At 35.8% G+C, this 13,039-nt stretch overlaps 1 protein-coding gene across 1 annotated transcript; it reads left to right on the top strand.

The window, feature by feature from the left end:
- The first annotated feature begins 7,282 nt into the window (after positions 1–7,282).
- On the top strand, positions 7,283–12,434 carry LOC117717515 (olfactory receptor 5B3-like). The gene is made up of 3 exons (XM_034514738.2): positions 7,283–7,414; positions 7,511–7,582; positions 10,520–12,434. Exon 3 carries the CDS (start codon positions 10,728–10,730, stop codon positions 11,670–11,672), a length of 945 nt encoding a protein of 314 aa, XP_034370629.1. The 5' UTR covers positions 7,283–7,414; positions 7,511–7,582; positions 10,520–10,727; the 3' UTR covers positions 11,673–12,434.
- Positions 12,435–13,039: the final 605 nt, after the last annotated feature.

Below are 13,039 nucleotides of genomic sequence, written 5' to 3'. Positions count from 1 at the left end.
AGGACCCAACATTTTGCTGCATACAGGAAATGCACCTTTCTGAAAAAGACAGACACTACCTCAGAGTAAAAGGTTGGAAAACAATCTTCGAAGCAAATGGCCCCAAGAAACAAGCTGGAGTAGCAATTCTAGTATCAAATAAAATCGTTTTTCAACCAAAAGTAATCAAAAAAGATAAAGAAGGACACTTCATATTTATCAAAGAACAAGTGAACCAAGAGGAACTTGCAATTCTGAAATTCTATGCTCCAAATGCAAGGGCAATCACATATATAAAAGAAACTTTACTAAAACTTAAAGCATACATTGCACCCTACACAATAATAGTGGGAGATTTCAACACCCCACTCTCAGCTATGGACAGATCGTGGAAACAGAAACTAAACCGAGACACAATGAAACTAACAGAAGTTATGGACCAATTGGACTTAACTGACATCTATAGAACATTTCATCCTAAAACAAAAGAATATACCTTTTTCTCAGCACCTCATGGTACCTTCTCCAAAATAGACCATATAATTGGTCACAAAACAGGCCTCAACAGATACAAAAAGATTGAAATAATCCCTTGTACCCTATCAGACCACCATGGACTAAGACTTGTCTTTGACTTAGACAAAACCAACAGAAAGCCCACATACATGTGGAAACTGAACAATGCTCTACTCAATGATAACTTGGTCAAGGAAGAAATAAAGAAAGAAATTAAAGACTTTTTAGAATTAAATGAAAATGAGGACACATCATATCAAAATTTGTGGGACTACATGAAAGCAGTAATAAGAGGAAAAATCATAGCTCTAAGTGCCCACAAAAAGAAAATGGAAAGAACGTACATTAATAAATTGACAGCACACCTGAAAGAGTTAGAACAAAAAGAAGCTAATATACCCAAGAGGAGTAGACGGCAGGAAATAATCAAACTCAGGGCTGAAATCAACCAAGTTGAAACAAAAAGAACTATACAAAATATCAACAAAACCAGGAGCTGGTTCTTTGAAAAAATCAACAAGATAGACAAACCCTTAGCCAAACTAACCAAAGGGCGCAAAGACAGTACTCAAATTAATAAAATCAGAACTGAAAAGGGAGACATAAAAACAGAAACAGAGGAAATTAAAAAAATCATCAGATCCTACTACAAAGGCCTATACTCAACAAAATTGGAAACTCTGGATGAAATGGACATTTTTCTAGATAGATACCAGGTACCAAAGTTAAACGAGGAGCAGATGAATCATCTAAACAGTCACATAACCCCTAAAGAAATAGAAGCAGTCATTAAAAACCTCCCCACCAAAAAAAGTCCAGGACCAGATGGTTTTAGTGCAGAATTCTATCAGAACTTCCAGGAAGATCTAATACCAATTCTCTTCAAACTATTCCACAGAATAGAAACAGAAGGAACACTACCCAATTCATTCTATGAAGCTACAATTATGCTCATACCTAAGCCTCACAAAGACCCAAAAAAGAAGAACTACAGATCAATCTCTCTTACGAATATCGATGCAAAAATACTCAATAAAATTCTCACAAACCAAATCCAAAAACACATCAAAACAACCATCCATCATGATCAAGTAGACTTTATTCCCAGGAATGCAGGGATGGTTCAATATTCAGAAATCCATCAATGTAATCCACTACACAAATAAACTCAAAGAAAAAAAAAACATGATCATCTCACTAGATGCTGAGAAAGTATTTGACAAAATTCAACATCCCTTCATGTTAAAAGTCTTGGAAAGATTAGGAATTCAAGGTCCATATCTAAACATAGTAAAAGCAATATACAGCAAGCCAGTAGCCAATATCAAACTAAATGGAGAGAAACTTGAAGCAATCCCACTAAGATCAGGGACCAGACAAGGCTGCCCACTCTCAAACTACCTATTCAATATAGTTCTGGAAGTCCTAGCTAGAGCAATGAGACAACAAAAGGAAGTCAAAGGTATACAAATTGGAAAGGAAGAAGTCAAAATTTCACTATTTGCAGATGATATGATAGTATACTTAAGTGACCCTAAAACTTCCACCAGAGAACTCCTAAACCTGTTAAACAACTTCAGTAAAGTGGCTGAATATAAAATCAACTCAAACAAATCAGTAGCCTTCCTATACTCAAAAGATAAACAGGCTGAGAAAGAAATTATGGAAATGACATCCTTCACAATAGTTACAAATAATATAAAATATCTTGGAGTGAATCTAACTAAGCAAGTGAAAGATCTTTATGACAAGAACTTCAAGTCTCTGAAGAAAGAAATCGAAGAAGATCTCAGAAGATGGAAAAATCTCTCATGCTCCTGGATGGGCAGGATTAACTTAGGAAAAATGGCCATCTTGCCAAAAGCAATCTATAGATTCAAAATTCCATCAAAATTCCAAATCAATTCTTCATAGAGATAGAAAGAGCAATTTGCAAATTTATTTGGAACAACAAAAAACCCAGGATAGCGAGAACTATTCTCAACAACAAAAGAACTTCTGGGGGAATCACCATCCCTGACCTCAACCTATACTACAGGGCAATAGTAATAAAAACTGCATGGTATTGGTACAGAGATAGGCATGAAGATCAATGGAATAGAACTGAAGACTTAGAAATGAGCCCACATACCTATGGTCACTTGATCTTTGACAAAGGAGCTAAAACCATCCAGTGAAAAACGGACAGCATTTTCAGCAAATGGTGTTGGTTCAACTGGAGGTCAACATGTAAAAGAATGCAAATCAATCCATTCATATCTCCTTGTACAAAGCTCAAATCCAAGGGGATAGAAGACCTTCACATAAAACCAGATACACTGAAACTAATAGAAGAGAAGGTGGGAAAGACCCTTGAATACCTAGGCACAGGAAAAAAGTTCCTGAACAGAACACCAATGGCTTATGCTCTAAGATTAAGAATTGACAAATGGGACCTCATCAATTTGCAAAGCTTCTGTAAGGCAAAGGACATAGTCAATAAGACAAATCGGCAACCAACAGATTGGGTAAAGATCCTAACCAACCCTACATCTGATAGAGGGCTAATATCCAAGATATACAAAGAACTCAAGAAATTATACTCCAGACAACCATATAACCCTATTTAAAAATGGGGTACAGAGCTAAACAAAGAATTCTCAACAGAGGAAACTCGAATGGCTGAGAAACACCTTAAGAAATGTTCCACATCCTTAGTCATCAGGGAAATGCAAATCAAAACAACCCTGAGATACCACCTCACACCAATCAGAATGGATAAGATCAAAAACTCAGGTGATGGTAGATGCTGGCGAGGATGCGGAGAAAGAGGAACACTCCTCCATTGTTGGTGGGATTGCAAGCTGGTACAACCACTCTGGAAATCAGTCTGGCGGTTCCTCAGAAAACTGGACATAGCATTACCTGAGGATCCAGCTATAGCACTCCTGGGCATATACCCAGAAGATGCTCCAACACATAATAAAGACATATGCTCCACTATGTTCATAGCAGCCTTATTTATAATAGCCAGAAGCTGGAAAGAACCAAGATGTCCCTCAACAGAGGAATGGATACAAAAAATGTGGTACATCTACACAATGGAGTATTACTCAGCTATTAAAAATAATGAATTCGAGAAATTTTTAGGTAAATGGATGGATCTAGACATTATCATCTTGAGTGAGTTAACCCAATCCCAAAAGAACACACAGGGTATTTACTCACTGTTAAGCAGATGTTAGCCCCAAAGCTAGGATTAGCGAAGACTCAACCAGCAGACCACATGAATCTCATGAAGAAGGAAGACCAAGAGGGTGTGCCTCAGGTCTACTTAGAACGAGAAACAAAAATGCTCAAGGGAGCAAATAGGGAAACAAAACATGGAACAGAAACTGAAGGAGAGGGGCCATCAGGAGACCACTCCACCTCGGTATTCATCCCATGTACAGCCACCTAAGCTAAACAATTTTGTGGATGGCTGGAAGTGCATAATCTGAGGAATATGATATTGCTGTCTCCTTAGAGGTCTGCCAAAGACTAATACACTCAGAGGACAATGCTCACAGTTAACCACTGATATGATCAGGGGTTTCCCAATAGAGAACTTAGAAAGAGGACTGAAGGAGCAGAAAGGGTTTGCGACCCCAGGAGGAAAACAACAATACCAAACAACCAGAGCCCCTCAGGGTCTAAACCACCAACCAGGGAACACATAGGGAGGGACCCAAGACTCCAGCGGTATATGGAGGGGAGGATGGCCTTGTCGGGCATAGGTGGAAGAGGAGTTTCTTGGTCCCATAAAAAATAAACACAGAGTGTGTGGGGGGGAATGTGAGGGTGGGGAGGGGATAGTGGGGGGGTAGGTGCGGTCACTGCCTCATAGAAGCATGAGGAGGGGGATGGGATGGGAGGTTTCTGGGTGATGGGAGGAAGTGGGGTTAGGGGATAAAATCTGAAGTATAAATATTACAACCAATTTTCAAAAGGGGGGAAAAAAAGAAAAGTTGTTAGAACCAACATCTTTAAAAAGAATGTCAGCCCCCTGGGGGGGAATTTTTTTTTCTTGATACTAAAACTTGTTCTGAGAATTGTATATTGCAGAATACACAGCCTTGGTGTATCTACTCATCAAGCATACTGAGCAGACCTGCCCAAACCTCCAATGTCCTGGAATTCCATCTGGATTCAGTGAAGACACAGCAACAGAGGCTTATCAACTTACTCTTCCCCCCACCCCTCTTCTAATATCTCAACGCCCATAATCAGCTTGAAGAAGTTAAAGAAGAATCAGCGCCCCTATTCCCTGGGCTTGGGGACTAATGTGGTTAATAATGGTCTCTCTTTCTAGGGAAAAGTAGTGGTCTTGTTGGAACAGGGAGGATTAGCTAGGACTTGTTGCATAGCCATAACCTATTTTTAGAAATCTGTATTATTATTATCAAGATGAAGTTATAATTTCTTAAATGGTACAAAACTTACTTTGATTTCAAATTTAAGGTTTTCATTGGCACGAGCTTCTTATTAATATAAAAGTGAGATGAATATTGATACTCTCATGGACAATGTGCCTGTATAACACATTTAGGAATACAAGGCCTAGACCCAGTCCTTCTCTAACTTTTTAAACTGATTTGGGACGGTTAACCTATGAGTTAAGGGACTATAGCAAATTCATGGTTTTGAGTTTATTGTTAGGAGGTTTCCCATATTTTATTTAGAAATAGCTGAGAGGAGTGAACAGACAACAGTCCAGATGACCTTACATGGATAGTTGGTTTTCAAAACGTCAGAAGTCCATAGAATTGACGCTACAAAAATTTCTATATTAATGTTCATTTTGATTAGAGACCTGTCTGCTCCTGACAGCTTCCTGTCATGGATTCTAAGAGGAAATTGAGCATCCTTGGAGTTACTCCAGTTGTGTGGTGACAGCCACTAGGCAAGAATTGCCTCTCTCCATCTACAGACAAATTACTGTCCAGAAGAGGACACACATGCAGAATATTCTACTGATTATATCTGCCTAGACAGAGTAATCAGCCCTTAATAATTCTGCATCACTAAGGTCTGTCAGATGACTCTGGGCCAGAAGGCTGAAGATTTGATGCTCGAACGTTCGGTAGTATAGGGGCTTTTCAGGTGTTCAGCGGTCTCTATAAATTGGCTAAGTTTTAGAAGCTACGTTTAGTGCTTCCCATAACTTCAGTTAACTCAGTCATTCTGGATTCCTGATGGGGTTGAAGACCTATAGTCTCATAGCTAATCCTGGCTATTGACTTTGAGAGAAAAGATCTAAGTATATAGTTTTCAGCTGACATTCACTCTAAAGCCAAAAAAAAAAAAAAAAAAAAAAAAAAAAAAAAAAAAAAAAAAAAAAAAAAAAAGCCAGGATCAAAAGTAAATGTTTTAGTTAGAAGAGATGACAGAGGTTCTGGTTAGTCAACAAAATGATGGACTGGGTATTAGGACTATCTTGTACCTCACTGGTACAATTAGGAATAAGTATGCTCTAACTGTATTTTGAGAGAAAAGTTTTACTTTAACAGGAAGAGTGATATGTAGGAGGAGCTAAGTGGGAAGGAGTATTGAGAGGAAGAGATGGAGTAAGGAGAGAAGATGAAGAAGAGGAGAAGCTAGGTGGTGAGAGCGAGAAAGAGAGAGGGGGCATGGAGGCACATGTTCACAGGTCTCCACAAGTCAAAGATAGTTTTTATATCTAGGTTGGTTATTGGGTTACCCTTCTGATTGAGCATTACCAAACTTATAAATCCTTTGATTAACATTTTTAAAAAAATTATATAAAAGCAAAAAGGAAAGGGGGGCATGGGACAGGGGTTTTCTAGGGAGGGGAAATGGGGAAAGGGGAAGGCATCTTAAATGTAAATAAAATATTAAAGAAAAAAAAGAAAAAAATAACCTTAATTTTTGCATCAATACATAAAGATCTATACCAATGTATCAAAATATAATCTTAATATGTATCAATATATGAAGATCTATACCATTGTAACAAAATATAACCTTAATATGTATCCACATATATAAAAAAAGAAAATTTCTATTCAGCTGTTATGTTGGGAAAAAAAGAAATCCGACAATCTGTGTTTAAATTCTAGACCACATGAAGGAAGGAGAAAACTGACTTCTGTAAGATATTCTCAGACTTCTACACACTAATTCTGTAATCAAGTAAAAGAAGCAACAGACACATATAATAAAATATTAGTAAGAATAATTAGAAGCCAGTAGAAATAAGTAGACTTTTTGTTAAATGTAACACAAAGCACTTTATAGAGTTCAAGAATGAACAGCTCATAAAGAATGACCAATGATCATTGGGTATTTTAAAAATTTATAGTTAAGTAGGAGCAGAAAGCTCAGTTGTCTTTCTGGGAAAAAAGGGTTGCAATAGATAGAAATAATGTAGTATAATTTTGGAGAGGCTAGAAGAAATAAAAAAATTGCTAGGAGAAAGAATTTTGAAAGTTTTACCACAAATAAATAGTATTTGTGAAGACATGTATTCTTAATCAAATCTGAACATTTTAACATTTTACAATGTACATAATGTGTATAAACATTGTAGGGCACCTCATTAATATGTATGACTTTTTTGGTGTTATGTATTTATTAAAAATGAACTTTAACTTCTATGATGCAAAAGGAAGCTTGGTCCCCATGGCTAGTTAGTTTTTTCCCTTAAGAAGACAGTATGCTGATCTTTAGCTATACTCTGGGGGATTATCCAGAGCTCTCTGAGTGTCTATAATTCTTACACCTCCACGTACTAGCCTCTGAAATACCAATATGACACATGAGGGGAAACAGTGTATGCCATTCTTACATTAAATGTCATTTACTTTATTAATTGTAGTCATTGTTATCATATGCAGGTCTTTGGGCTAACGTGAATATTAGATTTGAGCCTTCAAGAAAGGTGAGCTAAAACAAAGATAAACTGACACATTGATTGACTTTTATCTGGCAAGCTCTTCATGGGTTTTCTTACAGATTCCTGTTTTTTTATGTACAGATATAACTTATGAACTATGGGACAGAATTTATCCTGTCTTGTATTCCTGTAGTGTGCATTCCTGGTAAGGAGGTAAGTGAATCTTCCAAGGGAAAAAGGAAAATGCTTGGAGAACTCAGAACTTTGTCTGTGTAGAAGTTCTGAATACCTCTTGCTTTAGACAAGCTGTAAAAATTGACCATTTCCTAAGAGCAACCAGCTGGGAGAAGTTTTGAAAAATATCACATAGTAGAATTTTAAGATATTACAGTAATTATTCTGGGTAAAATAATACCCCACTTTAAACTCCTTACTTATAAACCAATGTGAAGTATAATTCAATAAAATAAATGGGCTATGTATAGCTACTGTGAGTTATTTGAAAACAGTTGTTTAAAAATAGCCTTGAGGGCTAAAACTGTTTAAAGGCTAAAGGTTATTCTTCTCAAACTAGTTTTGAAATGCTGAGTCTAAGTGTCAAAACACTGCAGGAATTTTGATGATTCAAATATTAAAAATTTCCTCTCAGAAGGAACAGAAAATGTAATTTGATTGATATAACTTTATGTTGTTCAATGTATGGTTCATTCAGTTGGATAGAAGAAGCAAACATTAAAGATGCAGACCAAGAAGATAAAATGATCTTTCTGTACACTGACAAATGTTTAGACATAAATGAATACTCTCTCAATCACATTTACAAACATGGACCCTCAGTCAATCTTTGTTGGACAGAATTTGTAACTCTTGTTCCTGAATGTTTCTCATGTATTTTCAAAAATTGTAATTTTCATGTAATTTCTTATATATTACATTTTCCTGTGAATAAAGAAACAAAGATTACTTCCTTTCTACCTCTCCCCCCTTTCTCTCTCTCTCTTTTACACACACACACACACACACACACACACACACACACACACAAACACAATCCATTTGTAAATAATGTAGCCAGTGTTGAAAGTAATTATATAAGACAATACTGGCAATTTAAATGTTTTCAAGGTATAATACATAACTAAATTGTGTAAAAGCTCAACAGGATGATTATAGAGAAGCTATTCTTCCAAATATGCTAAGCCAGGAAAAAATGTTTAAGTATCATGAGACTGCAAGAAGTACATATATCTGAGACTAAATAAAGACCATAACCTAGGAACTTAAGCTATATTGTACTCTGTTCTCACTGTTGGTTGATATTCTGAGAAAAATAAAACTAAAAATAAGAAAAAATAAATTTTTATCTAAAATTAAGAATTATAATAATGAACCTTTTTAAAAGAATGGGCCATGTGGAATAGCATGACCAGCATACATAGTCTTAAGTGAAAATAAAAGGAGGATCATGTGAAGGTACAGGCAATACCAGTGACCTAAACACACAACTTAAACTTACCGAGAATAAAAGCCTTCTATACTATTATACAGCAATGACATCATAATCAGTAACATGCACTAAGCCATATTAACAACCAGAATTATATTGCCTTTGGTATGCTCTTTTATTTTTGCAATAATATCACAAGGTAGTCTTCATTACTGTCTTCAAATGCAGATGGCAAAATGCTGTTTAGAGGAGGCAGCCACTTGCAGGGGAGTTAGTTAATGATCTAGTAATTATCTCTTCTAAGAACTTGAACTCTCTATATTTTAAATGATATGTCTTTATTAAATATTGAATTTGAGGCTGAACATTCTCCCAACATAAATGCAAGCTCAACAAAAATAGTAATTACAGTGTTGAACAATACTGATTCACATTAAAATTTTGACCTAATCATACCTTCATGTTTCTGGATATAGTTCATCAATGTAACTAGAAATACTATATTAAAAGCAAGAAAATTTGTAGGAAAAATGTTAAAAATTCAATTCAGAGCTTATTACTTCATACATAACCTTCTAGTATACCAAACAAACATTTCATGATTAGGTTAGGGATTAGCTTCTCAATTGATATTTAATGAAAAACCTTATTCAGTGACCAAGAAAAACTTTCTACATAGAGTGCCACTCAGATAGCTGTGGATAAATGAAAAAAATTATTCATTATACTCAAGTCAAATTATTTTGATGCATACCTTTCAATGGGTTAAATGTTTAATTGTAATATTTTTATTTTTTTTCTCTCTTTTTTATTGGATATTTTATTTACACTTCAGATGCCATCCCTTTTCCCCATTTCCCCTCTCTAGAAAACCTCCATCCCATGCCCCCTTTTCCTTTTTGCTCTTATACATTTTTTAAATATTAATCAAAGGCTTTATAAGTTTCATAATGCTCAATCAGAAGTGTAACCCAATGCACAACCTAGATATATAAACTATCTTTGACTGGTGGAGACACGTGAACATCTGCCTTCATGCACCCCTCTCTTTCTCTCTCTCTCTCTCTCTCTCTCTCTCTCTCTCTCTCTCTCTCTCTCTCATCACCTAGCTTCTCCTCTCCTTCATCTTCTCCTCTCCTTACTCCATCTCTTCCTCTTGGTACTCCTTCCCCCTTAGCTCCTCCTATATATCACCCTTCCTGTTAAAATAAAACTTTTCTCTCAAAGTACAATTAGAGCATATGTATGCCAATTTGTACCAGTGAGGTACAAGATAGTCCTAATACCCAGTCCATCATTTTGTTGACTAACCGGAACCTCTGTCATCTTTCCTAACTAAAACACTTAGTTTTGAACCTGGCTTGTAATATTTTTAAATGCACAGAATTTATATTTTTTGTGCTAGACAATTTCCTTGGAGGTAACAATTTATCAAAGTAATCACACTACTGACAGAAAACAGGCTGTTGCTATACTATCTTTTGTCAGATAAGAACAGTAGTGTTAGTAGTACACAACCTAGAAAATAGAACAGGTACACAGGCACATTAAAAATAGTTTTTACAATTATTAAATGGTCTATATGTGGCTAATAAATTTATATCATTTTTTATTTCTTTGAAAGTTGATTGAAATCTCACAGATTCCATTTCTTTTATTATCCCAATCTTAAACATTTTTCAAAATTAACTCTATGTTTACAGGTGCTCTGCCTACATGTATGTCTATAACACAAAAGATGTCAGACAGATCCCATGGTGCTGGAATAGACAGTTGTGAGTTGCCATGAAGGTGCTGGGTCCTTTTGAATAGACAGCCAGAGCTATAACCACTAAACCACCTCTCTAGCTCCTTATACTCGTTTTGCTTTAGAAAATTTTAAGGCCCTCTATTGATTAACTGATATCATTAATGGAGAATAGAACAGAAGTGACATGGTTCATCCTGGTTGGACTCACCAATGACCCACAACTGCAGCTTCCCCTCTTCATTACCTTCCTCTTCATCTATACCATCACCTTTGTAGGAAACCTGGGGCTGATTCTGTTGATTCTCTTGGACTCTCGGCTCCACACACCCATGTACATTTTCCTAAGTAACCTGTCCTTAGTGGACTTCTGTTACTCTTCATCAGTCACTCCAAAAGTCATGGCTGGATTCCTTACAGGAGACAAAGTCATGTCTTATAATGCTTGTGCCTCTCAGATGTTCTTTTTTGCAAACTTTGGCAATGTGGAAAACTATCTTTTGGCTTCAATGGCCTATGATCGTTATGTAGCAGTATGTAAGCCCCTACATTATACCATCACCATGACAACACGTGTGTGCACATCTTTAGTCATTGGCTGTTATATCTGTGGTTTGCTGAATGCTTCCATCTGTACTATAGATGCATTAAGTCTCTCCTTCTATGAGTCCAATATGGTCCATCATTTTTTCTGTGATGTTTTGGCGGTCATGATTACATCTTGCTCTGATAGACATGTTAATGAACTGATTCTTGTTTATGTAGCCAGCTTCAATGTATTTTTTGCAATTATACTCATCTTGATATCCTATGTGTTCATTTTCACCAACATACTAAAGATGCATTCAGCTGCAGGATATCGCAAAGCTCTTTCCACTTGTGGCTCACACTTAACAGCTGTCTCCATTTTTTATGGGACAATCATATTCATGTACTTGAAGCCCAGCTCCAGTCACTCCATGGACACTGACAAAATTGCATCTGTGTTCTACACCATAGTCATCCCCATGTTGAACCCTCTGGTTTACAGCCTGAGGAACAAGGATGTGAAAAGTGCATTCTCAAAGATTGTATTGAAATCAGATGATGGTTGCTACTTTGATTTTTAGTATTTAGAATGAAAAAAAAAACTTAGATCTATTCCAAAATACCTTGTCCTTAAGGATTCTAAGGAATCTTGGTAATATGGATAATATTAAATTGTTGACTAAATATCTCAAAGGCTCATCTACAACAGGAATCTGACACTGGTCAAAGACAAGGAAATGGACTTCAGTTAGGAATCTGACATTAGGCTAGAACAAAGAAGCAATTTCAGGCAGGAATCGATATATTTGGCTAGAACAAATAAGTAGCTTCAGGCATAAAAATGACTTTGGGCTAAACCAGGGAAATAGGCTCAGATATTTTGATCATCCTTATAAGCTCTTAGAAACAAGATCACAGGAGTGATCACAGAACTTTGTTTATTGCCTTGCTTGTTCTTTGACTATTTGTGTTTATTGTCTTGCTTGTTCCTAGACTATTTGCATCTATTGTATTGCTAGTTCCTCAACCTAGAACTGACCTTAATACTTGCAAGTATTTAAAATGGTATAAAAGCAGATTGAGAAAAAAAAATTTAAAAATGTATGATCCAAATTTTCTGTATCTGTGTGTACATTGATTTGCTTATGCAACGTCAGTGTCTGTGTGTTTCTTCAGTTACCAAATAAAATCTTAATCTAAAAAAAAAACTTTGACACATTCATCTCAACTCTATAATAAATCACATTTTCTCATCTTATACCAAATTCAAGAAAGTGAAGTGACATCTTGATCTTAGCAATAGCTTGTTGGTTTTCAGAATGCTGTCATCTTCTTCAGAAGAGTAAGACTTGAATGATATGGCTATGATAACTCTAGGTCAGACTCTGAAAAATTAATTTACTATATTATCATATTCAATCTTTTTCCACACAATATTATTCTGTCTTACCAATATAAATATATGCAAGAAGTTGCATACAAAGTCCTTTAAACTGAAGATATATTTATAGGTTTCATAAGAAGACTATAACAAATGAATGTTATAAACTTCCAGTAATATGACATGGATTTGTTAAGTAGTTACACTTTTGTGTTCAGTTAATTGTGCTCATTTCTGTATAGGGATGTCCAAATGCTCATAGCAAAAACTTAATTCATTTTTAATGATTAGAATATGAGGTTGTATTTAAAAGTGATACTTTTAAAAAGTAGACTTAGTCAATGATTTTAATCATTATCATCCTCCAACCCATGGAGGGCTCACCTGAATAGAACCAAAAGTCATTGGAAAAGGAGCTACACTCTTTATTTCTACCAAAAGTCACTAAATTGAGAACAGTGTCACTTGCTTGTTTTCTTAGCACTTAGAAAGTTGTGGCTGAGTATAACTTAAGCTGAATGTTTTGAGATCATCCTGGGCAACACAACAAGACATCTTAGCAAAAAA

Source organism: Arvicanthis niloticus, chromosome 1 (genome assembly GCF_011762505.2).
Source record: "Arvicanthis niloticus isolate mArvNil1 chromosome 1, mArvNil1.pat.X, whole genome shotgun sequence".
NCBI classification, from domain to species: domain Eukaryota; kingdom Metazoa; phylum Chordata; class Mammalia; order Rodentia; family Muridae; genus Arvicanthis; species Arvicanthis niloticus.
This window is presented reverse-complemented; position numbering and strand designations above follow the sequence as displayed.

What these genes read in the sequence shown, in the direction of transcription:
- LOC117717515 (XM_034514738.2), top strand. Translation starts at nt 10,728, where the DNA reads ATGGAGAATAGAACAGAAGTGACATGGTTCATCCTGGTTGGACTCACC.